This window comes from Chrysemys picta, chromosome 7 (genome assembly GCF_011386835.1).
Source record: "Chrysemys picta bellii isolate R12L10 chromosome 7, ASM1138683v2, whole genome shotgun sequence".
Lineage (NCBI taxonomy): Eukaryota > Metazoa > Chordata > Testudines > Emydidae > Chrysemys > Chrysemys picta.
The window spans coordinates 126582279-126607666 of record NC_088797.1 but is presented as its reverse complement, the minus strand read 5'-3'; the positions used below and the strand labels follow the sequence as shown (position 1 = coordinate 126607666).

At 59.9% G+C, this 25388-nt stretch overlaps 1 protein-coding gene across 1 annotated transcript; it reads right to left on the bottom strand.

Moving 5' to 3' along the window:
- Nucleotides 1-530: 530 nt before the first annotated feature.
- LOC101946091 (solute carrier family 2, facilitated glucose transporter member 9-like) lies at nucleotides 531-21980 on the bottom strand. The gene is made up of 12 exons (XM_005289434.4): nucleotides 21839-21980; nucleotides 17037-17135; nucleotides 16061-16221; nucleotides 15542-15666; nucleotides 14929-15074; nucleotides 12937-13069; nucleotides 12306-12493; nucleotides 11045-11155; nucleotides 9736-9837; nucleotides 8602-8677; nucleotides 4665-4792; nucleotides 531-1549 (listed from the first exon to the last, which is right to left on the bottom strand). Exons 1-12 carry the CDS (start codon nucleotides 21881-21883, stop codon nucleotides 1310-1312), a joined length of 1554 nt encoding a protein of 517 aa, XP_005289491.2. The 5' UTR covers nucleotides 21884-21980; the 3' UTR covers nucleotides 531-1309.
- Nucleotides 21981-25388: the final 3408 nt, after the last annotated feature.

The window sequence follows — 25388 nt, the reverse complement described above, 5'->3', positions numbered from 1 at the left end:
CCCGCCCCAGCACTGCCGGTTCCCCTCAGTCCCGACCCGCAGCCCATCTGCCATCCCAGCCCTGGCCTCCTTCCCACACCACCTCCCAGCACTGCTGGTGCCCCTCAGTCCTGAACTGCAGCCCATCTGCCATCCCAGCCCTGGCCTCCTTCCCCCCCCAGCCCTGCCGGTGCCCCTCAGTCCCAACCCGCAGCCCATCTGCCATCCCAGCCCTGGCCTCCTTCCCCCCCCAGCCCTGCCGGTGCCCCTCAGTCCCAACCCGCAGCCCATCTGCCATCCCAGCCCTGGTCTCCTTCCCCCCCCCCAGCCCTGCCGGTGCCCCTCAGTCCCGACCCGCAGCCCATCTGCCATCCCAGCCCTGGTCTCCTCCCCCCCCCAGCCCTGCCGGTGCCCCTCAGTCCCGACCCGCAGCCCCGCCCACCTCCATAGATCTGCTGATGTATCTCAGTGTTTAATGAGACAACCGCTCTGGGGCCCAAATCAGAAACAGGGAATGACCTGCCCCCAGCACCACACACGACTGCAGCCTGAACAGGCAATTTCCTTTATTAAATACCCCCCGACCTCCCTCCCCCTGGGCGTCATACCCAATCCTGGGCAGGAGCCGCCTCCCTCCGCCCCAGGGCCTTCCAAGAAGTCCCGCCTCTTCAAGGGCGGTCCTTCCAGGAATGACACTGTCAGCCAATCAGCACCTGCCTGCTGTGATGTCACTGCTTCCAGAGGCGCTGGCTCACGGTGCTAAGGGGCAAACCCCGAGGGCTCCTGGTGGGGAGAGGAAAGAATCTCACGCCCAGCCTGGAGACCAGGGATGAGCCCCGACTCGGCTCCCAGCCATGGCCCCGGGGGGAGCAGGGGTTCTCCCCTGACCACGGGGACAGCGGGCAGCAACTGAGCCCACTGGCTCTTCACCCTAGGCTGGCACCGCCTCCGCCATGCAGGGAAGGTGCAGGGTGATCCAGGCCCAATGCCCTGCAGAGCTGGAGAGCAGCGACCTGGAGAGGCTGCCCTGGGACTCCTGGAGGAGAAGGCAACTGGTGGGATGGGGAGAGACAGAGTCTGGGCATGAGGTGCCGGCCTTGGCCCAGCGACCCTCACACCTGTGATGCCTCACACCACTCACGGCCTTTCTAGGCCGCGGGACCGAGCCAGACGCCAGGTGGGAAGAGGTTAAAGGAAGGGAATTAATCCACAGCCCCAGCGACTGCCCCCCACCCCCATCTGAGCCCAGCCCCACTCCTGGCCTGACCCGCCAGGGCTGGGGTGCCACAACAGAGCGAAGAGGCAGTAGTCCAGCGGCTGCTGGGGTGGGTCACGCCCGGCTGGACCCCGAGAGATCCAGGGAGCCGTTCTCCAAGGCCCCGTAACCGCCGAGCGGGACCATCTTCACGGCGCCGGACGGGGCAGTTAGGAAGGGGCGGCGGGCGGCGAAGATCTGGCTGATCTCCACGAACGTTTTGTTCTTGGTCTCGGGGATGACGAGGTAGACGTAGAGCGCCACCAGCACGCAGACCCCGCAGAACACCAGGTAGCAGAAGGCGCCGGCTGACATCTGGGGCAATGAGAGAACGCGGCCTGGGGGCTTAGCAGGGATTCCCAGCCGGCCACGGGGCCACCGAGCACGGCTCTGGCCTCCTGTCACAGCCGCACCGGCCCCGGGGCCACCTAGCACCCATCCCACCTCGGAGTGGCCCAGCGCACTCGCGCCCTTAGCCATGTTCCCTGCCTCCCACCCCACTGGGCTATACCACTGCCCCACTGAGCCGCGGGCACCACCCCTTCAGCAGGGACTGGTGCCTTCCCATTCCAGGGGGAGGCTGGGCTTGTGGGTACGATGCTGGGCCAGGATTCAGGAGACCAGGGCCCTGCTGCACCACAGACTCTATGCGTGACCATGGGCTAGTCACTTCGCCTCTCTGTACCTCCATTCCCCATGTGCGCAATGGGGCACAGACACAGACTGGCTGCCAGGAGAAATCCATTCCCAGGGGGAGGCCATTGCCCCAAGGTGATGAGGGCTAGGTAGGGCAAACTCACTAGAGAGGAAGGTGGAGCCTCCCCCATGATGTCCCTGACCAGTGGTTTAATCCTGCCCCTCAGAGGGACCCCATAGCATGAGACCACTGCCCCAGAGGATATTTTTCTTCACTCAGAAGATTAATGGTGACCAGCTGCTTAACACAATTATTATTAACAACACGGGAAGGCCCTCAGGCCAGAACGGGGAAGGAACAGGTTAGAGAGTATTTAGCTAAGTTAGAGGTATTCAAGTCAGCAGGGCCTGATGACATTCACCTCAGGGTACTCAAGGAGCTAGCTGAAGCAATCTTTGCCCCATTAGCTGCTATTTTGGAGAGAACTGAGGGAGGACGGGGGACGTCCCAGAGGACTGAAGAAGGGCAAACATAGAACCTATCTTCAAAAGGAGGAACACAAAGGACCCGGGCAATTATAGACCAGTCGGCCTAACTTCAAGACCTAGAACGATACTGAACAAATTATTAAACAATCAATGTTAAGCCCCTGGAGCATAGCAGGGTTATAAGGAATTGCCAGCACGGACTTTGTGACCGTCTGCACCCCTGTGATAAATCTTGTACAAAGTATGGCCTGCAAGGTATCATTTGAAAACTCATAATTTGCTGATCATTATTGTTCTGGTAAAATGTGTGTGGCAACATGTATGTATAGTTATAAGATTCTACCGTATGGTATCGCTAAGACATGCTCTAAGTCTGGGGAACAGCCACAAACCAGTTCCTCAGACACAAAAGGCTGGCCAATGCCTCAGCCAGGTGTCCACAAGTTTAAATGGGCCATCACCTGGTTAAATGGCCATTCATTGGCAGGAAAGAGGGTGTGGGTGAAAAAAAAATCTACATCTTGACAAAGGAACAGCTTGCCATTCCCATCCAGACAGATTTTCTGTCTCCTGAATCTCGGCTGGAGACGACTCCCAAAGAAGGGAAGGATCTATAAGAAAGGAGTAGAAGTGTACTAAGTTGCCTCTCCCTTTCTCTCTACCCATGGTATCAGCAATAGCTGAAGAAGAAGAAAGCAGCATTGGACTGGAGCAGACATCCTGTCTGGAATAGGACTGATGAGACATGTGAGAGTGACCTTTGCTTTGAATTCATTTAGTTTTGTTAAATTTGGCATTAGCTGCATTTTACTTTTATTTTCTTGTAACCAATTCTGACTTTTATGCCTCATCACTTGTGATCGCTTAGAATCCAGCTTTCTGCAGTTAATACATTTGTTTTACTGTTTTCTCTAAACCAACGTGTTTGAATTGCAGTGTTTGGGAAACTCTATTTGAGGTAGCAAGAATGGTGTGTGTGATTTTCTATTAATAAATGACAGACTTTCTATGAGCTTGTATTGTGCCGGAGGATATGAGTCCGCAGTGAGCCCTTGTTGCCAAGAAGGCTAACAGCATATTGGGCTGTATTAGTAGGAGCATTGCCAGCAGATCAAGGGACGTGATTATTCCCCTCTATTCAGCACTGGTGAGGCCACACCTGGAGTATTGTGTCCAGTTTGGGGGCCCCCACTACAGAAGGGATGTGGACAAATTGGAGAGAGTCCAGGGGAGGGCAACGGAAATGATTAGGGGGCTGGGGCACATCAGTTACGAGGAGAGACTGAGGGAACTGGGCTTGTTTAGTCTGAAGAAGAGGATTTGATAGCAGCCTTCAACTACCTGAAGGGGGGTTCCAAAGAGGATGGAGCTCGGCTGTTCTCAGTGGTGGCAGATGACAGAACAAGGAGTAATGGTCTCAAGTTGCAGTGGGGGAGGTCTAGGTTGGATATTAGGAAACACTATTTCACTAGGAGGGTGATGAAGCACTGGAATGGGTTACCTAGGGAGGTGGTGGAATCTCCTTCCTTAGAGGTTTTTAAGGCCCGGCTTGACAAAGCCCTGCCTGGGATGATTTAGTTGGGGTGGGTCCTGCTTTGAGCAGGGGGTTGGACTAGATACCTCCTGAGGTCCCTTCCAGCCCTGATATTCTGTGATGCTGGGCAGTACCAGAGAGACATTTCTGGGGAAAGTCTGGGACTGGGAATTTGCTGTGCTGCTCTGCAGTGTAATTCATGAGTGGCTGGCTACAACACTCACACAGTAGACCTGGGACTTGGGAATGATTTACATGCTGGAGGCTGCGTGCGAGCAGACCAGGAGCAGCAGCTCTCAGAGCAAAGCAGTGTAAAGGGCCCCCCAGGTTGGGGAACTGAAGGGACACAGCTATTCACTGGTCCAGATTGTACTCTGGGGAATGTCGCACTTTATAGTCAAGGAAAAATCATGCCCAACCAACCTAGTTTCCTTCTGTGAAGGGTAACAGGCCTAGTGTATGGGGCAATGGGGTGTGGCAGAAGTGATATATATGGACTTCATCTCCTGCTGCAGTGAGTTCCTCAGGTTAACAACATGCTGCATGAGACAGTGTTTTGTTGGGCTTGTTAAAAACTTGCTGCCCTCTGATTTCGTCCTATTATTCCCTCATGCTCCTCCATCGGTCTGTATCCATCTCTCATCTATGCGTGGGCTGTTAGCTATCTGGGGCAGGGACCATCTTCTCGTGTGCGTGGGGAACCCTGGCACCCTGATTCCTGACTGGGGCTGCTGGCTGCTACCCCAGGCCACATCCATGGCTGGTCCTTACCTGTAGGAAGGGGAAGACGAAGCCCACGGTGAAATTGGAGAGCCAGTTCAGGGACCCCCCCACGATGTAGGCAGCGGGGCGGTGTGACTGCTTGAAGAGCTCCGCAGTCATCAGGAAGGGCACACCAGCTGGACGGGTGAGAGGGGGGTTAAACTTCTGGTATGCTGGCATGGGATCACAATCCAGCAACTAGAGGGTTAATGGTCTCTGCTGCGGGTGCCCATGAGGAGACACCGTGCCAAGGGGCTCGAGTCCCACAGACGCCTCTGGGCTGCATCCGGTGGAGGGAGAGGGCGAAGAGCTTCCATAGCCAGGTGCCAGCCTGGAGCCTCCCAGGAAAAGGCCAAAGGGAAACCCGGGGTCTGGGGTGTGAACCAGGAGTGACTCCGGACTGAAAGGTGTATGAGTGATCTCCGGATCGGGACCCGTTCTATTCCTCCCTGCCCCCCCGGGCCTGGCCCTCCCAGAACCAGACACGTCTCAGGCATCACACAGCCATTGCCCCTTCCTGCCAGCCAGCGCCAGGCCGGTCCCTGGCGAAGGTGCCCTGGAGATTAACGGGCTCCAGCAATAGAGCAGATACAGCCTGGGGTGCTGCAGGCCAAGCTTCCCCAACCCCCACCAATGCTCCGCACCTCAACCCTGGGGCTGGGCCTCTCTGCTGAGGCTGATTGGGCTGGGGGGGGGGGCGCTGGTCCAGAGAACCGGTCACAACCGATTTGTTCTTCTGCAGAAAAATTTGACAAAAACGAAAAATCCTTTTTATCAAAGTTTTCCACTTAAAATTTTGATTTTTGGCCAAAATTTGAAAACGGAAATAATTCAATTTGCAAATTCCATTGCGTTGCCTTATGGGAGTTGTAGTACAGGTCTCTCATGCGCCCATTCTCCTCTATAAGCCAGGTTCCTTTGTCGGACTCCATCTCCCATAATGCACCATGGTCTCACCTTTTGGAGGGCAGGTGGTGCATCTTGGGAGTCCCTGGCCATAGTGCACCATGGGAGATGTAGTCCAGCTGAGGAGTTGAGCCCATAGAGGAGAAAGTGGACATGGGACAACTGAACTGTAACTCCCATGAGACACCTGGGCAGGATTCCACAGCTGAAATAGTTTGGGTATCAGGTTTTCCATTTGCTGATGGAAAATATAAGTTTTGTGCAGAAAGCAGACGCTTTTCATGAAGTTTTGTTGTAGAAAATGCAATTTTTAGAGCTGGTAGAAATTTTCTTTTTGATGGATCAGTTTGTGGTTGAAAAAGTTTAGAAACTATTCAAAATCCAAAGGAATGTGTCCTTTCGACTCTGTTTCATTCCAACTTTTGTTTCATTTTGTTTAGACTTACATATATATATGTGTGTGTATGTTATATTACATTTCAACATTATTGAAGTGAAACATTTTGATTAGATGTTTTCGGTGTTTTCAAATACAGCATTTTGGAATGGTTCAGAACCATTCCAACTTTTTAGCCCAATTCAGGACAAAAACAAATGTTATCAGAGGTTGGAATTTCCCGTGGGACGAAAATACTAATTTCTGATCAGCTCTATGAATTGCTGTTGAAAAACAGTTTTGATGGGAAATTTTTCATTGGCCCAATTTGTCCACCAAGAACTGGACTGAGACCACTTGTTCATTCCAGGGGAGGGCGGCTGGGCCCTGCTTGCCTGTGGCTGGATTTGAACTGGCTACTTAAAGGTGAAAGACTGCATCCTATTACTGACCGTGTATCCAACCCCGTGGGGAAAGCAATTTGAGACATCTAGATACCACAAGAGAGTAATTCAAACAATATTTCAAAAGAATTTAAAAATACCGTAGAGAAAAGATGGGGCTTTATGCACCACTGCCATCTAGTGGGTGAACTCATAACTGTTCCACTGTGTGTCATCAGCCCAATACTGATGATAATTGAGGGAGATTCTCCTTTTGCTCAAGTGTTGGGGTCTGTGCTTTTGGAGCATGAGAGGCCGAGTTCTATACCCAGGGTTGCCCTGACGCTCTGAGCAGCTAGGGGACTTTGGGTTTGTTGCAATATGTACAGTTATGATATTAACCATGATGGTTTGACCAGGACCTCCCAGAGTAGGAAAGCAGACATACGCGCCTCTTTAATAAAGATACTTAATGTAAAAAAATTTCATATGGGGAGAAGCGGCCCCTGATGGACCGTTACTCACAGCTCGCCTGGAATAAATATATATATATTTTAAATCCGATTCATCATTGTTTGTGAACAATGAGCCATTAAAATCCTAATTAAAGATGTAATTACAGCAAATAAATTCTGGGCTGCGAATGAATTATAGATCTGTTGGCAGCCCCACTCATACATCAGTTGGGTAAACCATTCCAGGCCTCGTTCATCATTTGTAGGGAGCTCTCACTTCCACGCTTATTTAAAGGCAGAAAAACCACTCGCCTACTAAGTAAGAGGAGTTTATTAGCATGTGCAGAAGGGTCTTGAGGAGTTTGCTAAATGTAGGGGGGATGTGGAGGGGAGCAATCTCATCGCAGCCCTCCCTGGATCTGGGTGTGTGAGAGTCTCATCCCAGGACCCTGCCTCCTTGGCCCCACCATTGGCCCAGCCACGTCTGCCATCTCCTACCCTACCAGATCAAATCACTGGGCTACCAAGTCCAGCACGGTGCCCCCGAGCGCGCTGTATCCAGCGCTGGTGGGTCGGTTCAATGGCCCGGTCCCCTCAGCGATGACAGCTGATGTTTCAGAAGAAGGAAAATCCCGACCCTTCATGTATTGGGCCGTTGCTGAACCTGGGAAGCTCCTTCCCCCCAGTTCTGCCAATTCACTGGATTCCTGCAGCCCCCCAGCCTACTAGTCCAGACTAAGGCTCCCTCCGTCCACACAGGGGCCCCTCAGTCCCGACCCGCAGCCCCCGGCTATTCCAGTCAAGGGCTCTCCTCCAGCTCTGCCAGTGCCCCTCAGTCCCGACCCGCAGCCCCCGGCTATTCCAGTCAAGGGCTCTCCTCCAGCTCTGCCAGTGCCCCTCAGTCCCGACCCGCAGCCCCCGGCTATTCCAGTCAAGGGCTCTCCTCCAGCTCTGCCAGTGCCCCTCAGTCCCGACCCGCAGCCCCCGGCTATTCCAGTCAAGGGCTCTCCTCCAGCTCTGCCAGTGCCCCTCAGTCTCGACCCGCAGCCCCCAGCTATTCCAGTCAAGGGCTCTCCTCCAGCTCTGCCAGTGCCCCTCAGTCCCGACCCGCAGCCCCCGGCTATTCCAGTCAAGGGCTCTCCTCCGGCTCTGCCAGTGCCCCTCAGTCCCGACCCGCAGCCCCCGGCTATTCCAGTCAAGGGCTCTCCTCCGGCTCTGCCAGTGCCCCTCAGTCCCGACCCGCAGCCCCCGGCTATTCCAGTCAAGGGCTCTCCTCCAGCTCTGCCAGTGCCCCTCAGTCCCGACCCGCAGCCCCCGGCTATTCCAGTCAAGGGCTCTCCTCCAGCTCTGCCAGTGCCCCTCAGTCTCGACCCGCAGCCCCCAGCTATTCCAGTCAAGGGCTCTCCTCCAGCTCTGCCAGTGCCCCTCAGTCCCGACCCGCAGCCCCCGGCTATTCCAGTCAAGGGCTCTCCTCCAGCTCTGCCAGTGCCCCTCAGTCTCGACCCGCAGCCCCCGGCTATTCCAGTCAAGGGCTCTCCTCCAGCTCTGCCAGTGCCCCTCAGTCCCGACCCGCAGCCCCCGGCTATTCCAGTCAAGGGCTCTCCTCCAGCTCTGCCAGTGCCCCTCAGTCTCGACCCGCAGCCCCCGGCTATTCCAGTCAAGGGCTCTCCTCCAGCTCTGCCAGTGCCCCTCAGTCTCGACCCGCAGCCCCCGGCTATTCCAGTCAAGGGCTCTCCTCCAGCTCTGCCAGTGCCCCTCAGTCCCGACCCGCAGCCCCCGGCCAGTCCGTTGTTTGTTTTAGAGAAGGGAGAGCCCCTGGCACCCACCTGGTCCCATACAGAAGCCAGCGATGATCCCGATGACGCAGGCTACACTGAGGTAGCGCATCCAGGGCACCGTAGCCTGGGGAGGGAAAGTGCAGAAGCTGGGGGTGGCTGGATGCTGCTAGACTAACCGCCCAGTTACTGCCTCCTTGCAAAGCAAATTTGGGGAGCTGCTCTTTGGGAAACCGAAGGGCTGAGAGAGAGAAAACCGGCTGCAACGTGCCATGCAAAGTGCTCACACAGCTCGGCCGGTGCCCCTCAGTCTTGACCCGCAGCCCCCTTCTATCCCAGCCCTGCCCGCCCAGCTGTGCCGGTGCCCCTCAGTCCCGACCCGCAGCCCCCTTCTATCCCAGCCCTGCCCGCCCAGCTGTGCCGGTGCCCCTCAGTCCCGACCCGCAGCCCCCTGCTATCCCAGCCCTGCCCGCCCAGCTGTGCCGGTGCCCCTCAGTCCCGACCCGCAGCCCCCTTCTATCCCAGCCCTGCCCGCCCAGCTGTGCCGGTGCCCCTCAGTCCCGACCCGCAGCCCCCTTCTAACCCAGCCCTGCCCGCCCAGCTGTGCCGGTGCCCCTCAGTCCCGACCCGCAGCCCCCTTCTATCCCAGCCCTGCCCGCCCAGCTGTGCCGGTGCCCTTCAGTCCCGACCCGCAGCCCCCTTCTATCCCAGCCCTGCCCGCCCAGCTGTGCCGGTGCCCTTCAGTCCCGACCCGCAGCCCCCTTCTATCCCAGCCCTGCCCGCCCAGCTGTGCCGGTGCCCCTCAGTCCCGACCCGCAGCCCCCTGCTAGCCCAGCCCTGCCTGCCACCCCTCAATCCTGACCCACAGCCCCCTTCACACCCAGCTCTCTCCTGGCCTGCACCAGACACAAAGCGTCTTTGGCTAAAGGAGCGTCTCTCTCGGTTCGAGCCCCGGAGCAGGATCCGGCCCCCAGCTGCCCTGCAATGATGCCTGTGGGTTGCCCTGGCCTCACGCCAACGTAACTCATCCCGAAACAGCCAGGGACGGGAGCCCAGCCGATGGGGGCTGAGCGGGAGCCCAGCAGCGCTCACAGGGGCGGGGGGGGGGGGTGCCCGGGATTAGCGCGCTGGCCCCGGCTGGTCTCAGAGGGAGGTGCCAGGGCGAGACACCCCCCTAGCTCCTACCTGCAGCACCAGGGCCAAGGTGATGCCAGCGCAGCAGAAGCCCATGAAGGAGAAGCCGATGATGATGAGCGGCCGCCGGCCCAGCTTCTCGATGGTGAAGCACTGCAGGGAAAGGCCAGCGGCACGGCGGGCATTAGCAGGAGAGGGCATCAGACCCCAAACCCTCCCTCCCACAGGGCACAGAGCGACAACCTGTACAGCCAATAACGCGCAGCACAGGTGTATGACATCACCAGACCCAGTTCTCATTGGCTGACTCAAGAGCTTGAGGGTGAGGGTGGGACACTTACCTGGTAACCTCTAGGACTCCTGGGTTCTTTTCCCTGCCCTGGGAGGGAGGGCAGGCTAGTGGTTAGAGCAGGGGGCACCAGCAGGCTAGGGCCTTGCACGTTGAAAGGGGACGGAGGAGCAGCCGCCCGTCCCCTTGATTCCTGGGCTGGAATCCCAGGGCCCAGGGCCGAAGTGATCCGGAGCAGCGGGGCCAAGCTTGTCCCAGCCAGGCGTGAGCTGCCCCGCGTGCCCAGCGGAGTCAGGCAGCAGCTCTGGGGCGCGGGGCGGGCGCGGGGAGCCTGTGCAGGACTAGAACCAGGAGCAGGAGGGATATTGACAGCAGAACAAATGCTTGTCATTTTAAACCCAATCTCGGCGCGTCCGTCGGGGGCCGTTTGTGTCTGTGTCGCGGAGCAATTGGCCCGACGGCGCCACCAGCCCTGCTGAGCTCCTGTCCGCCGGCTGGGCTGCCGGGGCACCAGAGGGGCCTGCTTGCGGCTGGGAGGCCGGGGTCCCTGCTCACCCAGGCCAGGCCATGTGGGGGCCGCCCGCCTGTCGAATCGAGCGTCCAGGGGCCGAGGGCTGCAAATGCGCCCAGCGTGAGGCCGGGGTGGGGCCGGGGGCGGGGAGCTGCGAGCTCCGGCTGGGCACTGAGGGGAAAAGCCGTAAACCAGCCCCCGTGCCCCCCCCAGCGACGGGCTCGGCTCACAGGGGTTATTATGGGCTGTTCCACTGAAGTCAGGATAGCCAGAATGTGCCCTTAGGACCCCTTTCCCCAGCACCCCCACCCACCCCCACCTCACACACTGTGACCCCTCCCCCCACCGGCACTCCCCATCTCACCCACTATGACACCTCCCACCTGCACCCCCTGCCACCCCATCTCCCCCACTACCACCTCCTGTCTCCCAACTCACCTACTGTGACTCCTCCCTCATGCCCCAGCCCAGCCAGCATGACCCCTCCCCGACCCCGGTTAGCACTGCTCAGTGGGGTCATGCCCGCCCCCCCATGTCGCTGGGGCTGTGGCAGCACTTACGCCAAGCAGGCCGGCCAGCACCTCGATGGCGCCCGTGCCCACGGTGGTGTAGGGGATCTCGGGTCCCGGGATGCCGGCGTGCTGGAAGATGGTGTTGGTGTAGAACCAGATCTGCCAAGGGTGGGGGAGAGCAGGGGGTGAGCAGCAGGGCTTGGGTGGGGGAAGAGAGGCCCCCACGAGAACCTGGAACCACGAGCGGGGGGGACACCCTTGGGGGATCTGGCCATGGCACTGCGGGAGCCCCCCGGTCGCCGGTTCAAAGCGTGCCCCGGGATGGGACTGAAGGCTGTTCCGGCCCAGGGGCGCTCGCTGGCTCCAGAGTGAGACGCTGGGGGGGCTCGGCCTAGCTCCTTCTGGGCCAGGGTCCCCCTTGCAGGGACCTGCTGCATGGTCAGCACGGCTATTTCCCTGCGAGGCCAAGGGGCCAACGGGCCAGGAGGCTCTTGGAAGACAGGAGCCCCTCGAGGGCACAGGGTGAGCTCCCCTCCGGTGCAGGAGGGGCGGGGGCTGAGGGGAGCTCCCCTCCAGTGCAGGAGGGGCGGGGGGCTGAGGGGAGCTCCCCTCCGGGGCAAAGGAGTGGGGGGCTGAGGGGAGCTCCCCTCTGGTGCAGGAGGGGTGGGGGGAGACTGGGGGAGCTCCCCTCTGGTGCAGGAGGGGCGGGGGGCTGAGGGGAGCTCCCCTCCGGGGCAGGGGAGTGGGGGGCTGAGGGGAGCTCCCCTCCGGTGTAGGAGGGGTGGGGGGGGACTGGGGGAGCTCCCCTCTGGTGCAGGAGGGGCGGGGGGCTGAGGGGAGCTCCCCTCCGGGGCAGGGGAGTGGGGGGCTGAGGGGAGCTCCCCTCCGGTGCAGGGGAGTGGGGGGCTGAGGGGAGCTCCCCTCCGGTGCAGGAGGGGTGGTGGGGGACTGGGGGAGCTCCCCTCTGGTGCAGGAGGGGCGGGGGCTGAGGGGAGCTCCCCTCCGGTGCAGGAGGGGCGGGGGGCTGAGGGGAGCTCCCCTCCGGGACAGGAGGTACGGAGAGGGGACTGGGGGAGCTCCCCTCCGGTGCAGGAGGGTCAGGGGGCTGAGGGGAGCTCCCCTCCGGGGCAGGAGGGGCGGGGGGGAACTGGGGGAGCTCCCCTCTGGGGCAGGGGAGTGGGGGGCTGAGGGGAGCTCCCCTCCGGGACAGGAGGTGCGGTGGGGGGGCACTGGGGGAGCTCCCCTCTGGGGCAGGCAAGTGGGGGGCTGAGGGAGCTCCCCTCCGGGGCGTGGGCCTGGCAGCACTCACCGCATCGATCCCGGAGAGCTGCATGCCCATGTTGATCACCACCACGGAGAGGGTCTGCCAGCGCACGGAGCCGTCCCGCAGGAGCTGCCAGACGGAGATGGTCTCCAGGGAGGAGAGCGAGCGCTGCTCCTCCCGCATCTCCTCCAGCACGTCCCGCACGTCGTCCTTCCCCAGGAACCAGCGCAGCGCTGGGGAGAGTGGAGCAAAGCTCGGGCACGGGACTGGGAGATCTGGGCTCAATTCCTAGCTGTGCGCCCCTGGCCCTCAGCTCCCCTCTGTACTGGCCCTGCCCTGCCCCATCGGGGGCCGAGGATAGAGCCAGGAGGATGGGAGGCGCCCAGACGCTACGGTGATGGGCCCTTGGAAAACCTGGAGCGGTCAGCAGGCAGGACCCTTCCCGGGCGGGGCCAGGCAGCGCTCCGGGCGGAGTCACCAGAGCTGCCGCTGATTTGCACCAGCACAGAATCTGGCCCAGGGGGCTCTTGGGCCTGCAGTCGGAGGATCGTGTCTCTCTTTGGGATTCAGGACAGGGTAGGACACAGTAAGACCTAATCCCCCCTCCCCTGGTTCCGGGAGCAGCCTGGCCCTATGGGAGACATCAGCCACCCCCCTGCCAGGGGGCTCCGCTCACCATCCGTGGCCCCTCGGACGTTGTTCTTCTCAATCAGCAGGTAGCGGGGGCTCTCGGGGAACCGGTGCAGCAGCAGGAGCTGCAGGGAGGCTGGAATGACCACCAGGGACAGGAAGAGAGGCCAGTATCCGTCCTGCAACGAGCCAGGCAGGGCGATGGGTCTGGGGGATGGCCAGGGGGTAGCCCTAGCACCAGCGGGGTAAGCAAAGCCAGGGAGACGCAGGCTGACTATCGGCCGGGTGGGCAATGGCATGGGGATGGGGAGCCCAAGGGCAGGAAGGGACCTCGAGAGGTCGTCTAGGCCGATGCCCTGTGCTCAGGCAGGAGCAAGTCAACGCAGACCACCCCTGAGGGGCGTTTGTCCAATCTCCTTCCTAGACCCCTCCAGGGATGGGACTTCACAATCTCCCTCGGGTGCCTATTCCAGAGCTTAACTACCTGAGAGTTGGAAAGGTTTCCCTCTGGTCTCCAGACTACACATGCCCGGCTTTTTAACCTTTCCTCATTAATGATCTGGAGGATGGGATGCATTGTACCCTCAGCAAGTTCACGGATGACACTAAGCTGGGGGGAGAGGTAGATACGCTGGAGGGTAGGGATAGGGTCCAGAGTGACCTAGACAAATTGGAGGATTGGGCCAAAGGAAACCTGATGAGGTTCAACAAGGACAAGTGCAGAGTCCTGCACTTAGGAAGGAAGAATCCCATGCACTGTTACAGGCTGGTGACTGACTGGCCAAGCAGCAGTTCTGCAGAAAAGGACCTGGGGATTACAGTGGACGAGAAGCTGGATATGAGTCAACAGTGTGCCCTCGTTGCCAAGAAGGCTAACGGCATTTTGGGTTGTATAAGTAGGGGCATTGCCAGCAGATCAAGGGAAGTGATTATTCCCCTCTATTCGGCACTGGTGAGGCCACACCTGGAGTATTGCGTCCAGTTGTGAGCCCCCCCACTACAGAAGGGATGTGGACAAATTGGAGAGAGTCCAGTGGAGGGCAATGCAAATGATTAGGGGGCTGGGGCACATGACTTATGAGGAGAGGCTGAGGGAACTGGGATTGGTTAGTTTGCAGAAGAGAAGAGTGAGGGGGGATTTGATAGCTGCTTTCAGTTACCTGAAGGGGGGTTCCAAAGAGGATGGAGCTCGGTTGTTCTCAGTGGTGGCAGATGACAGAACAAGGAGTAATGGTCTCAAGTTGCAGTGGGGGAGGTCTAGGTTGGATATTAGGAAACGCTATTTCACTAGGAGGGTGGTGAAGTACTGGAATGGGTTATCTAGGGAGGTGGTGGAATCTCCTTCCTTAGAGGTTTTTAAGGCCCGGCTTGACAAAGCCCTGGCTGGGATGATTTAGTTGGGGATTGGTCCTGCTTTGAGCAGGGGGTTGGACTAGATACATCATGAGGTCCCTTCCAACCCTGAGATTCTATGATTCTAATCTCTAACCTAAATCTCCCCTGCTGCGGATTAAGTCCATTGCTTCTTGTCCTGCATTCAGTGGTCCCCATCCTCTTGGTACCAGCCCTTCACAGATGTGCAGGCTGTTCTCACGTCCCCCTCAGCCCTCTTGTCTCCAGACTACACATGCCCCATGTTTTTTACCTTTCCTCAGAGGTCAGCGTTTCCAAATCTCTGATCCTTTCTGCTGCTCTCCGCTGGACTCCCCGTCTTTCTTAAAGTGCGGCACCCAGAACCGGACACCGGACTCCAGCTGGGTCGGACGTACGGCCCTCCGGTTAATACTCCCGGCCTGATATTAGCCACTGTAACCCTGAGATCTTTGCCACAGCAGCCCAGCCGCCGAGCCAGGCGGTCCCCGTTCGTAGCTGTGCATTTGATTTTTCCTCCCCAAGAGTAGCGCTTTGCACCGCGGACACGGGACCCTGGAGAACCCCAGGAGACGCCCCCAGCCCTCGCCCCCCTCCCACGGGGTCGGAGCAGGCTAGGGGCTGGGAGGAAGCAGCAACGTTTCAGGGGTGTTTCAGCAGCACCCACCTCCCCCAGCAGCTCCGGCAGGCCCAGGACTTGTGCCGAGAAGACCCCCAGGCAGATGAAGATGCTGGGCACCAGGCCCAGGAAGCCGCGCAGGTTCTTGGGGGCGATTTCGCCCAGGTACATGGGCACCACGCTGAGACAGATGCCTGGGGCGGAGGAGGAGACACACAGGATGGGGGGGAGGGGGGAGAGAGAACTGGAGTCACATTGGGCAATAGGCAGGATCCCCCCTAGACTGGGCCGGAGGGGGAGCTCCCAGGGCAGGTCCAGCCAAGCTCCCCTCCTCCCAGAATGCCCTGGGGCTGGCTGCTCAATCCCGGGACACCCCTCTTGGTCATGAGCCACTTTGATCCCCAGGAGGGCCCCAGTGATGGGCACGGCCCCAGCACATCCGTCCTCCCCCCTGTCCTACCCGTGCTGCAGCAGCCCAACCCCACGCGGGACAGAGCCGCGGCCCCATGCACGTCTGTGGTTCCCGTTCCTGCCGCAGAGGGAGATGCAAACCCGCCCTGCGAGGGGTGCGGCAGGGCCAGCGCCCAGGTGAGTATGGCTGGGTGCCGGAGCCAGGCAGAGCCCCGGGGCAGGCGGTGGGGCAGCCCACGCAGGGCGCTACCTGAATGCAGCCCCGTGACGAAGCGGCCGACGATGACCATCTCGGGCGACGCCAGGTAGCGGCTGAAGCCCATCAGGGCGCCGGCCAGGAAGACGAGCAGCGTGCTCCGCACAAGGGTGCCGTTCCTAGCAGGGGGGACAGGCAGGACATCAGCCCTCCACCTAGCACGGGCCCCTCCCTTCTGCAGGGCGTGACGCCCCCCGCAGGACGCTTCGTGCTCTCTCTTCCTCCATCCACCCAGCTGTTCCCCTCTCTTCTCCATCCCAGCCCCATGGGAGCTTGGGGGGGGGCATTCCTGGCAGCTCTCCCTGCCCCCATAAGAGTGGGGCATGTGTCAGGCTGGCTTCTCCTCTCCCCCCCTGCTGGCTTTGTTTGCTTGGTGTCCCCCTGCTCCATCTGGTCTAGAGGCGGGCAGCCCATGACTGGCACCGGGGCAGACAAAGCACCATCCTCCCCCTGCCTCCTGTAGCCAGGCTACGGGTGCACCCCCATCCTGCCCCCCTCCCGCACCCGTCTTACCTCCCATATCGAGTCACGAGCATCCCCACCGGAAACGAGCCCACCAGCCCGCCCAGGGCAAAGACCGAGACGGTCAGCGAGTACATGACGGTGAGCAGGTCCTGGCTCGGGCTCTGCCCGTAGCGCTGGGACCAGGTGGCGTTGTAGAAGGCCTTGATGTGCTGCAAGGCAGAGAGACAGGGGCTAGCAGAGTTCTTTTATATTATCCACAACCACGTGGGTTTTCAAACAAAAGTGCCGTTTCCAGATGACCAATGAAACGGGCCGTTCCAGCAAGGTCAAAGTGAACAGTCCGACACATTTTTTTCCCCAATGAAACGTCGTCAAAAAGGACACGTTTCCCCGGGGAAGTTTAGATTTAGACAAAACGGCAAAAACGTTCTCCTGGGAAATCTTCAACCCGCTCTGCCTCTCTCTGTGCTGGGGGTCTGGGTTCATAGATTCTAGGACTGGAAGGGACCTTGAGAGGTCATCGAGTCCAGTCCCCTGCCCGCATGGCAGGACCAAATACTGTCTAGACCATCCCTGATATCAGGCCCCCCGATCGGAAGCCACAAAGCTTTGTGATCCGACCCGTTAGCACCAGCACGAGAACTTCCCAAAGGTCATTTGTATGGGCTGGTTCTGAGCCACGGTGCTAGGGGCGCTGTGGGGGTGGGTCAGACGTTGGTCAATAACGATCCCATTGGGCGTTTCATCAGAGTCGGGGTGTGAGCAGGGCATCCTCCCGGCTCAGGTGATCCCATCCTGATCCCCTCATTCCCCCCTGCAGCGTCACCCAGATGCTGCCTCTCTTTTCCCGCTCCTAGGCCTGCTGCTCAACACCCCAGAGGTGGCCACACCCTGGTCAGTAAAATTCATTTGCCTGCCAGAGACCCGCTGGGTCAAGGTATCTGCCTAGCCTAGGATTTCCCAGTCCGGGGAGGGAGCGACTTTCCCCCACAAAGACAGACAGGTGGACGGACACAGCTCTTACCACGGCCGGCGAGTTCACCACTGCCAGGTTGTAGCCGTAAAGCAGGGAGGAGCCGAAGGAAGCCAGCAGGGTGGCGGCGAGCAGCGGAAAGGTGAGGTGCTGGGAGAGAGAAGACACATGAGCAGAACGGTGTCAGTGCAGCCCCGGCAGGAGGGGGAAGATGGTGGAGCCACGAGCCGCTCCCTCCGCCCCGGGGAGCTGCGCCCAGCCTCTCAAGTGAGATGAGCTGCAGGGGTCTCATCTCTCCACCCATGTGTGCCCAGCACAGGAGCTCCTGCCTGCAGGATGGGGGGCACCCGGCTCCCGCTCGGCCCAGGGAAAGGGCAGCGAGGAGGAGAGGGGAGCGGCTGGAGCTTCAACTCCACCACCAGTCGAGCGTCTCTGGCCACAGGTCACCCAGGTGGGACACGCAGCTGGCCCCAGTGGTGAAAACCGGATGCTCCCATGCACCCAACGCGGCTCCAGCCTCCACTGCGACGCCCGTCAGCCCGGCTGGAGTGCCCCCGCTACCCAGGCAGACCCATGGCACCCAGCCCAGCAAGCTCCCCTGCCCCATAAGCTCACTCCCGGGTCCCATGCGAGGCTCTGGGCTTGGTCTAGCAGGCCCGTCGTGGGCTGGGCTATCTCAGGGACTCTAGTAACGGAGTTCTCAGCGGCGCTACAATGTTCAGCCACGGGCTGGCGCCGTGTGTGGCGTACGTGGTGGCGGAGCCAGGGCAGGCCCAGGCTATTAGAGAGACAAACGCGTCTCCCTCACCCACTGCCAGGGAAAGGCCTGGCCATTGACGTGTTTGATGTAATAGAAAAGGGGGATCCCTGTGGAGAGACGCCAGGCAAGGGGTGACCCGGTCAAAGCACCGTGCTGGGAGCGTGATCTTTGCAGCAGTGGTTTGAACGACTCCAAGGGGGCAAGAGGGCACTGGGCCAGGCCAGAGAGACGGCTGGGGCAAGAATCGAGCCCCGAGAGGAGGAGAACCCGGCCAAGCGTTTCGCTGTGTGGACGGCTGGGCAGGGCCGTATCTTGGAGCTATTCTGCAGAAAGAATCAGCGAGGCCTAGCCAAAGCCTGGGTCTGAGGACATAGGGACTGGTCCAGTCTGAATGTGTCTAAGCTTCAACTTCCAGCCATTGGATCGTGTTAGCACCGTCACCCTCACCTAGTCCCTCACCCGTTCAGCGCCATCCCACCGCTGCCACCACAGTGGCCCTTCCATGCCCCCCAGCCAGGGGAGCGCAGCTGCAGCCCACCCCCCACATGCCACCTAGCACAAGAAGTTTCTGTTCTGCGATGGGAGCCGGGCAGCTTCCAAACCCTGGTGCTTACGCACTCAGAGCCACCGGCTCTTCTAAGTGGGGCTGTTTCTGCAGATGCCCCATGTGCCTTCTGAGGGGCTTTGCAGACAAATCTCCCCAGCGAGCGCACTGGCCGGCCTAGCCCTGGAAAGCTGGCACCGAGGGGCTTTGTTTGGATGTGCGGCTGGATAATCGCAGCGCGTGCCCTACGGCCTCTGCCCGTCTCTCAGCTTCTCCACCTAGACCGGGGGCTCTCAACCTATTTACCATTGTGGGCCGCATCCAGTACCAGCCGTACGGCCCTGAGGATGTCATACGGGCCGCAAACAGCCCACGGGCCACAGGTTGAGAACCACTGACCGGGCAGCGTCCACTGGCCTTTCTGCCCGAAAACGCCGCCTCTCTCCCAGTCTCTCTCTCGCTGGGCATTTTCCAGACCCCCCGTTCCCCCCTGTCAGGGCCGGCTCCAGCATTTCTGCCGCCCCAAGCAAAAAAAAAAAAAAGCCGCGATCGGGGGCGGCAGTTCGGCGGCAGGTCCTTCGCTCCTAGAGGGAGTGAGGGACCTGCCGCCCCCGAATTGCCGCAGGTGCCGCCCCTCTCCCTTGGCCGCCCCAAGCACCTGCTTGTTAAGCTGGTGCCTGGAGCCGGCCCTGCCGCCCGTGTTTCTCCTGCCCCGTTTCCATCTCTCTGCATCGGTTATAAAACTCCACAGCTCTGCAGCCTTCCCGCCGGGGGTGGGGGGAGGGGAGAACTGGGCCTGGATCAGCAGCGCCTCCCTCTGGCCCTTTGTGGAGAAGCCCAAAAGTTGGGGCTGGGGGGGGGGGGCGGTCCCTTGTCTAACTCGGCCTGGCTGAAGGGTGGGAGATGCCAATGGGGCTGGGGGAGGGGGAAAATGCAGAGAGGGGGAGGGGTGGGGAAGGGGGAGCAAGTTCCTTTAGCCGTCACTTTTAACCCCGTCGCCCCAGTTCTAGCCAGGCCCGTCCCCAAGTCCCAGGAGCTAGGGGGTGTGACCGGGGACCGGGCTGACCCTGGGCAGCGCCCCGCTTCAGACGGCGGCTGGGGTCTCTGGGACTGGGGGGAGGGGGTCCCTTTGGAACCAGCCGAGATGGGGGCTTTGCTCGCTGCTCCCCAATGAGGCCATGCAGAACCGGGGAGCGGGGGTGTGACGTTATTGATATAATCTGGGACCATATAGATCATTGTTGCAACCAAGGTCCTGTAGTGGCACGCAAATCTTGTATAAAGGGGGTCAAATGGGGTGTCTAAGACAAGGTTATGGTTTACTGGTTATGATTATGCTGTCTATATGTGTGTATCAATTTTGTAGTTGAAGTTATGAATATTGGCTCTATACTGTCTGTATTTCAAATTTATGCTATGCTGCTGGGTGACATCCCAGACAAACTGGTGTTAGCTCTGCCTAGCCTGCTTGATGGCCCATTAAGGACCATCAGCTATACAATGGACCCATTGAGAGAAGGCAGATACGCCTTGAGACTCAGCAAAGTATGCAGGGACTGGCCCATGTGACTCTAGACTCCATTTTGCTGTAATTTTCCACAGTAAGAACAAAGAGGTGTTCTTACACCTGGAAAAGACTATATAAGGCTGATGCCTCATCTCCATCTGGTCTTCAATCCTGCTTCTTACCTCTGGAGGAACTTTGCTACAAGCTGAAGCTTTGAACAAAGGACTGAGGACCCATCCCAGCGGTGGATGTATTCCAGAGACTTGATTTGAACCTGCAGTTTATTCTATCACTGCTGCAAGCCTGAACCAAGAACTTTGCCATTACTGTATGTCATTGATTCCATTTAACCAATTCTAACTCTCATCTCTATCTTTTTCCTTTTATGAATAAACCTTTAGATTTTAGATTCTAAGGGATTGGCAACAGCGTGATTTGTGGGTAAGATCTGATTTGTATATTGACCTGGGTCTGGGGCTTGGTCCTTTGGGATCAGGAGAACCTTTTTCTTTTACTGGGGTATTGGTTTTTATAACCATTTGTCCCCATAACGAGTGGCACTGGTGGGAGTACTGGGAAACTGGAGTGTCTAAGGAGATTGCTTGTGAGACTTGCGGTTAGCCAGTGGGGTGAGACCGAAGTCGTCCTAGTCTGGCTGGTTTGGTTTGCCTTAGAGGTGGAAAAAACCCCAGCCTTGGGCTGTAACTGCCCTGTTTGAGCAATTTGTCCTGAGTTGGCACTCTCAGTTGGGTTCCGCCAGAACCGCATTGTCACAGGGGGGCAGTAATACAGGGTTTGTTCCTGAGTTGGGTGAGATTGGGGGTCCCCACCGGCTGCACCTCGTTTTCTGGGGACCCTCCTGGCATGGGCCTGCAGCACTCCCAGCCCAGCCCATGCCGGGCCTGACACAGCCCTCGCCTGCCTGGGAGGCTCCTACGCAAAGCTGTCTATTAATCCCCGGCCAGCAGCTTCCCCTTAGTGCAACTGCTTCCTGAGCGCGAGCGAACCCCCCCCGGGAGACAGCTCAGTGTCGGCCCTGGCTCCTAGCCAGGGACATCACAGGACAGAGCAGTGCTGGGTCTGCCCCAGCATTGCACAGAGAGTCCACCGCAAAGACGGGACTGGAACACCACTCCCTTCCCAGAGCTGGGATAGAACCCAGGAGTCCTGGCTCCCAGCACCCCCGCTCTAACCACTAGGCCCTACACCCCTCCCAGAGCTGGGATAGAACCCAGGAGTTCTGTCTCCCAGCACTCCTCCCCCCCGCCGCTCTAACCACTAGACACCACTCCCTTCCCAGAGCTGGGATAGAACCCAGGAGTCCTGGCTCCCAGCGCCCCCGCTCTAACCACTAGGCCCTACACCCCTCCCAGAGCTGGGATAGAACCCAGGAGTCCTGGCTCCCAGCGCCCCCGCTCTAACCACTAGGCCCTACACCCCTCCCAGAGCTGGGATAGAACCCAGGAGTCCTGGCTCCCAGCGCCCCTGCTCTAACCACTAGGCCCTACACCCCTCCCAGAGCTGGGATAGAACCCAGGAGTCCTGGCTCCCAGCGCCCCCGCTCTAACCACTAGGCCCTACACCCCTCCCAGAGCTGGGATAGAACCCAGGAGTTCTGTCTCCCAGCCCTCCTCCCCCCCGCTCTAACCACTAGACACCACTCCCTTCCCAGAGCTGGGAGAGAACCCAGGAGTCCTGGCTGCTTGCGCCCCCGCTCTAACCACTAGATCCCGCTCCCTTACCAGAGCCAGGCTAGAACCCAGAGTCCTGACAAATTGAGATCTCTCCCCCCCACCCCCTCTTGGACCCATACCCCCCCCCCAACCCTCAAAGCAGCCGGCCGGGGGGTTATGCCAGCAAAGCAGCCGACGCCCCTGCGCTGCCCCGGCCCCGGGAACGGTGGCTTGTCCCAGTCGCGTGCAGGTCTAATCCCCCTAATCCCGCCCGGAATGCCAGCCGGGGCAGCGAGCCTGGCGGGGAGCAGCGGGTGGGCTGGGGCGCGGGAGGGAAGCCGGGGGCACAGGATCCCCGGAGTCACTCACCCCGGTGATCGGTCGGTGGCCGTGCCGGCCGGGTTTCCCCTCCATCGGGGCGATGCGGGCCCTAGAGAGGCAGAGGATGGGGAGGCGGCGGGGAGGAAGGCCGCCTGACTCCAGCACTCTCGCTCATTTCAGCACTTACTTTATTTGATTTTTTTTTTTTTTTAAAGCAGGGATGAAAAATCGGGGGTGGGTGGGGGTGGGGATTGCGCGATGCCCGCGAGGCCATTGGAGGATTCCTGGCCAGGGAGAGGTGGGCCCCGGGGCCTCCCCGCTTGATTGATGGGCAGAAGAGGCCGGAGGCCTTGTGGGGCGAGGCGGGGCACAGTGCCCTCGGTTCAGCCCTGCGGGGCAGGAGGGAATCACATGACGGCTAACGCGATTTGCTTTGCCTTTCGAGTGAGGGAGATGCTGCAGCCCGTTAGTCGGAGGGGCCGGACCCTTCCACGTTTAACCCCCCGGGCACCGGGGCAGCCCGGGGAGATCTGCCCTGGCAAACGTCACCGGCCCCCACCGGCTCCTTCAGCAGCTCGTTGGGTGCCCCCGGCTGAGGCCCCGTAAAAGGCCCCGGGCTGAGGTAGCTGCCTGTGGATCGTGCACTGGATTGCAAGCAGTGGGAGGAGGAGTGGGAGCGGGGTCACAGGCGACCAGGGGCCCGGTTCGATTGGGGAGGAGCCCGCAGAGCCACGGCGGGAGGCGGGAGGTGGCTGGGTCCGGGCTCAGCGGTGCCACGGGTCAAGCGAGACCCGCCTGCCCCCTTGGCCTGCGCCCAAACCAGGAAATCACGGCGGCGTTTCTCAGCCCAAACCCGATGGCCTCCTCTGCCACGCTGGGCGGGAGCTTGGGCTGACGGCTCACCCGCTGGGCTAGGGTGAGCCAAACCTGGCACCCCCTCAGCACTCAGCAACACCCCACCTGCCATCGGGTCACGGCCAGCTTTTCCTCCACCGCTCAGGGAGGGGGTGCGTGGTTGCCGGGCAGCCGTATCCAGGCCACGAACGGCGGCATCAAACTGTTGACAAGTATCGCCGGCATCCTGATCAGGAGACAAGTTTCCTGTTGGGGCATCTGCACGTGTTCGTTGCTCATCAAGCCAAGCTCCCGCGGGACCGCCGTGAAATGGGAGCGGTCCTTATAGGGCACGTCTACACTGGAGTCACATTGGGAGTCACACCTCCCAGCTCGTGTAGACATCCCCCCACCTGTTCTGCTCGAACTAGCTGCTCCGTTGACTTCCTGCCTTCCAAACCAACCTACCGCAGCCCCTTGCAGGACGAAGGCAATCCGGGGCACTCGCGCAAACGCCCCCCCCCCCCAGCTTCATCACTACAGCTGGGGGGCGGCCGCCGTATGCTCCTGGTGGCTTCGCCATTTGTCCCGAGAGCCACACACGATTGTGACATGGTCAATGTGCTGGGCACCTGGGTGTTGTGTTACAATTGCCTCCGTGCTTGTTACTAACGAATCTCTCCCAGGTGCTACTCTGGCCCCCCTCCCCACAGGATCCGAGCACCCCCCACCTCTCGTCTATCTATCTCTTGCCGCCAAGCAGGGCTGTTACCCCCGCGGCACAGCTGGGGGATTGAGGCACAGAAATTCAGAGGGCTGGGCTTAGGGTGAAGCAAAGTTCGTTATTCGCTCGGCCAGTCTCTTCGCAGGTCCAGGCCTCGCCCTAGCCCTGGTTCTCTGCTCTGCCCCAAGCAATGCCCGTTCCACGGTGCCCGAATCCCCCCGACTCGGCTTCACATCTTGGGGCTGCAAGCGACACGCTGCTCAACGCTCTCCCCCGGCAGCTGGCACCTTTCGCTGCAGGGCTGCGGTGGGGAGGGGGCAGGTTCTCCACTGAAACCACGCAAGGAGGGTGTGTTAAACCACAGCTTCACCCCATCACGAGGGGCTCATGACCGGGGGTGCCAACCTCAGGGGAGCCTGTCAAGAAGCAGGGCAGACACCCCAAACTGGCGGTATGGTCTGTAATTAGATTTCCCCAACCCAGTAGCGAAGGTGAACTCCAGCAGCGCTCGGAGTCTCACCCTGGAGTCCCAGACAGTCCCCTCGGGCACTCCAATCTATCTTGCCACCCAGCGAGCTGGACTAAGTGATACATGGTCACTTACACCAAAGATTCAGGTTGCTTCCAGTCCCAAGAGAGCAGTCACCTACCCCAGGGCAGCTTGTACCTCAGATCTCACACCAAAGACAGAGCTTGTAGCCAGCCCAATAGTAAACGAACTAAGGGTTTATTAACTAGGAAAAGGAAATGTGAGCGTTATTTACAGGTTAAAGCAGGCAACATCGACACACAAATGAGTTATGGGCTATGGTTTCAAAAGGGCGGCGACAATCTGCCAGCACCCAACGTCTTTCAGGGCTAACCCAGGCTGTCCTGGGGATCTCTGCTTCTGTTTCCTAGCTCCAGCCCCGGGAGAGTCCGAACAGCAATAGATGGACAATTTTCTTGTCCACTTCCTTCCTTCCTTCCAGAATTCAAGCTAATGGGATGAGCCCTTTTGCACGTAGCCTCTTCATGGGTGTGGCAGGACAATGGCCCACCACGGCCTGTTGAGTTGTGATCGGCCTGCTTGACGGGCAGGAGACGATCCCTCTGGGTGGGGTTCGCGGTTTCAGAGCAACCAATTTTTTCCAGTCACAAAGCGAACACTGTGGAGCAGGTGACGAAGATAGTAGCAGTGGAATTCATGCAGGCAGCATTTCACAAAGTCTGAACACCCAACACGTAGCTATAAATCCAACACCCGCCTTAGCCAGACTGACACCCGGGTGAGCTGCTCTGGTTTCCAGCAATGAGTTGGTCCGTGCTCAGCCTACAGCCTTGGTAAGAGCTGGCACCTGGTCTGCCAGTGTCATGGCCCCTAATTACCGTCATCCCTGCCCCCTCCTTACTGTCCTGGGCGCTCTGCTCCCAGCGCCGCACAGAAACTGCCCCCCCCAGCAGCACCCAGTTACCCACCTGCCCCCTCCTCCACGGCCAGGAGAGCCCTGGCTCTCCCGGGAGCCCTGCCCGCCGGCGTCTCTCCTTGGTGCAGGCGGGATACACAGCTCTCGACTGGCTCCAGGGGCACAGCTGGCAGCAGCCCTGCCAAGTGGTAACTACGGCAAGCGGGTGAAGGTAGGAGGTGCAGGAGGCCCTCGGCCCTCGGCCGTGCTCCCCACCCCAGCTCCCGGGCAGCTCCCGGGCTGGGCCCGGCTCCCGGGCAATCCTGCTGCAGGACGGGGGGGCGGCGGTGATGGAACCGTGGGGGAAATGTGGTTCCAGCATCTCCGGCCCCCCCAGCACCTCCATCGCCAACCAAGGAGCCACAGGAACTACAGAGGAGGAGCGGGGCCCCCTGCTTGGGCCTGGCGGGGGCCAGAAGCGGCGGTAGCCAGGCCGGGGTTGGGGTGGGGGGGGAAGCAGGACTGTGTGTCCTTGTGACTCGGGTCTTCCCTTGGGGGCATTTTGTCCTGGCCGGTGGGGACGGCAGCCCAAGGAGATGCCCCCAGGACGTGGCCCGGGGCCGGGACCAACAGGAACCGAGCTCAGAAGGGCCCC

Excerpts from the sequence above, each read along its gene's own strand:
- LOC101946091 (XM_005289434.4), bottom strand. The coding sequence starts at position 21,883 with ATGGAGGGGAAACCCGGCCGGCACGGCCACCGACCGATCACCGGG. Across the intron at positions 17,136-21,838 it reads GCCACCGACCGATCACCGGG|CACCTCACCTTTCCGCTGCT; the intron begins GTGAGTGACTCC and ends TCTCTCTCCCAG. Across the intron at positions 15,667-16,060 it reads CTCGTGACTCGATATGGGAG|GAACGGCACCCTTGTGCGGA; the intron begins GTAAGACGGGTG and ends CCCCCCTGCTAG.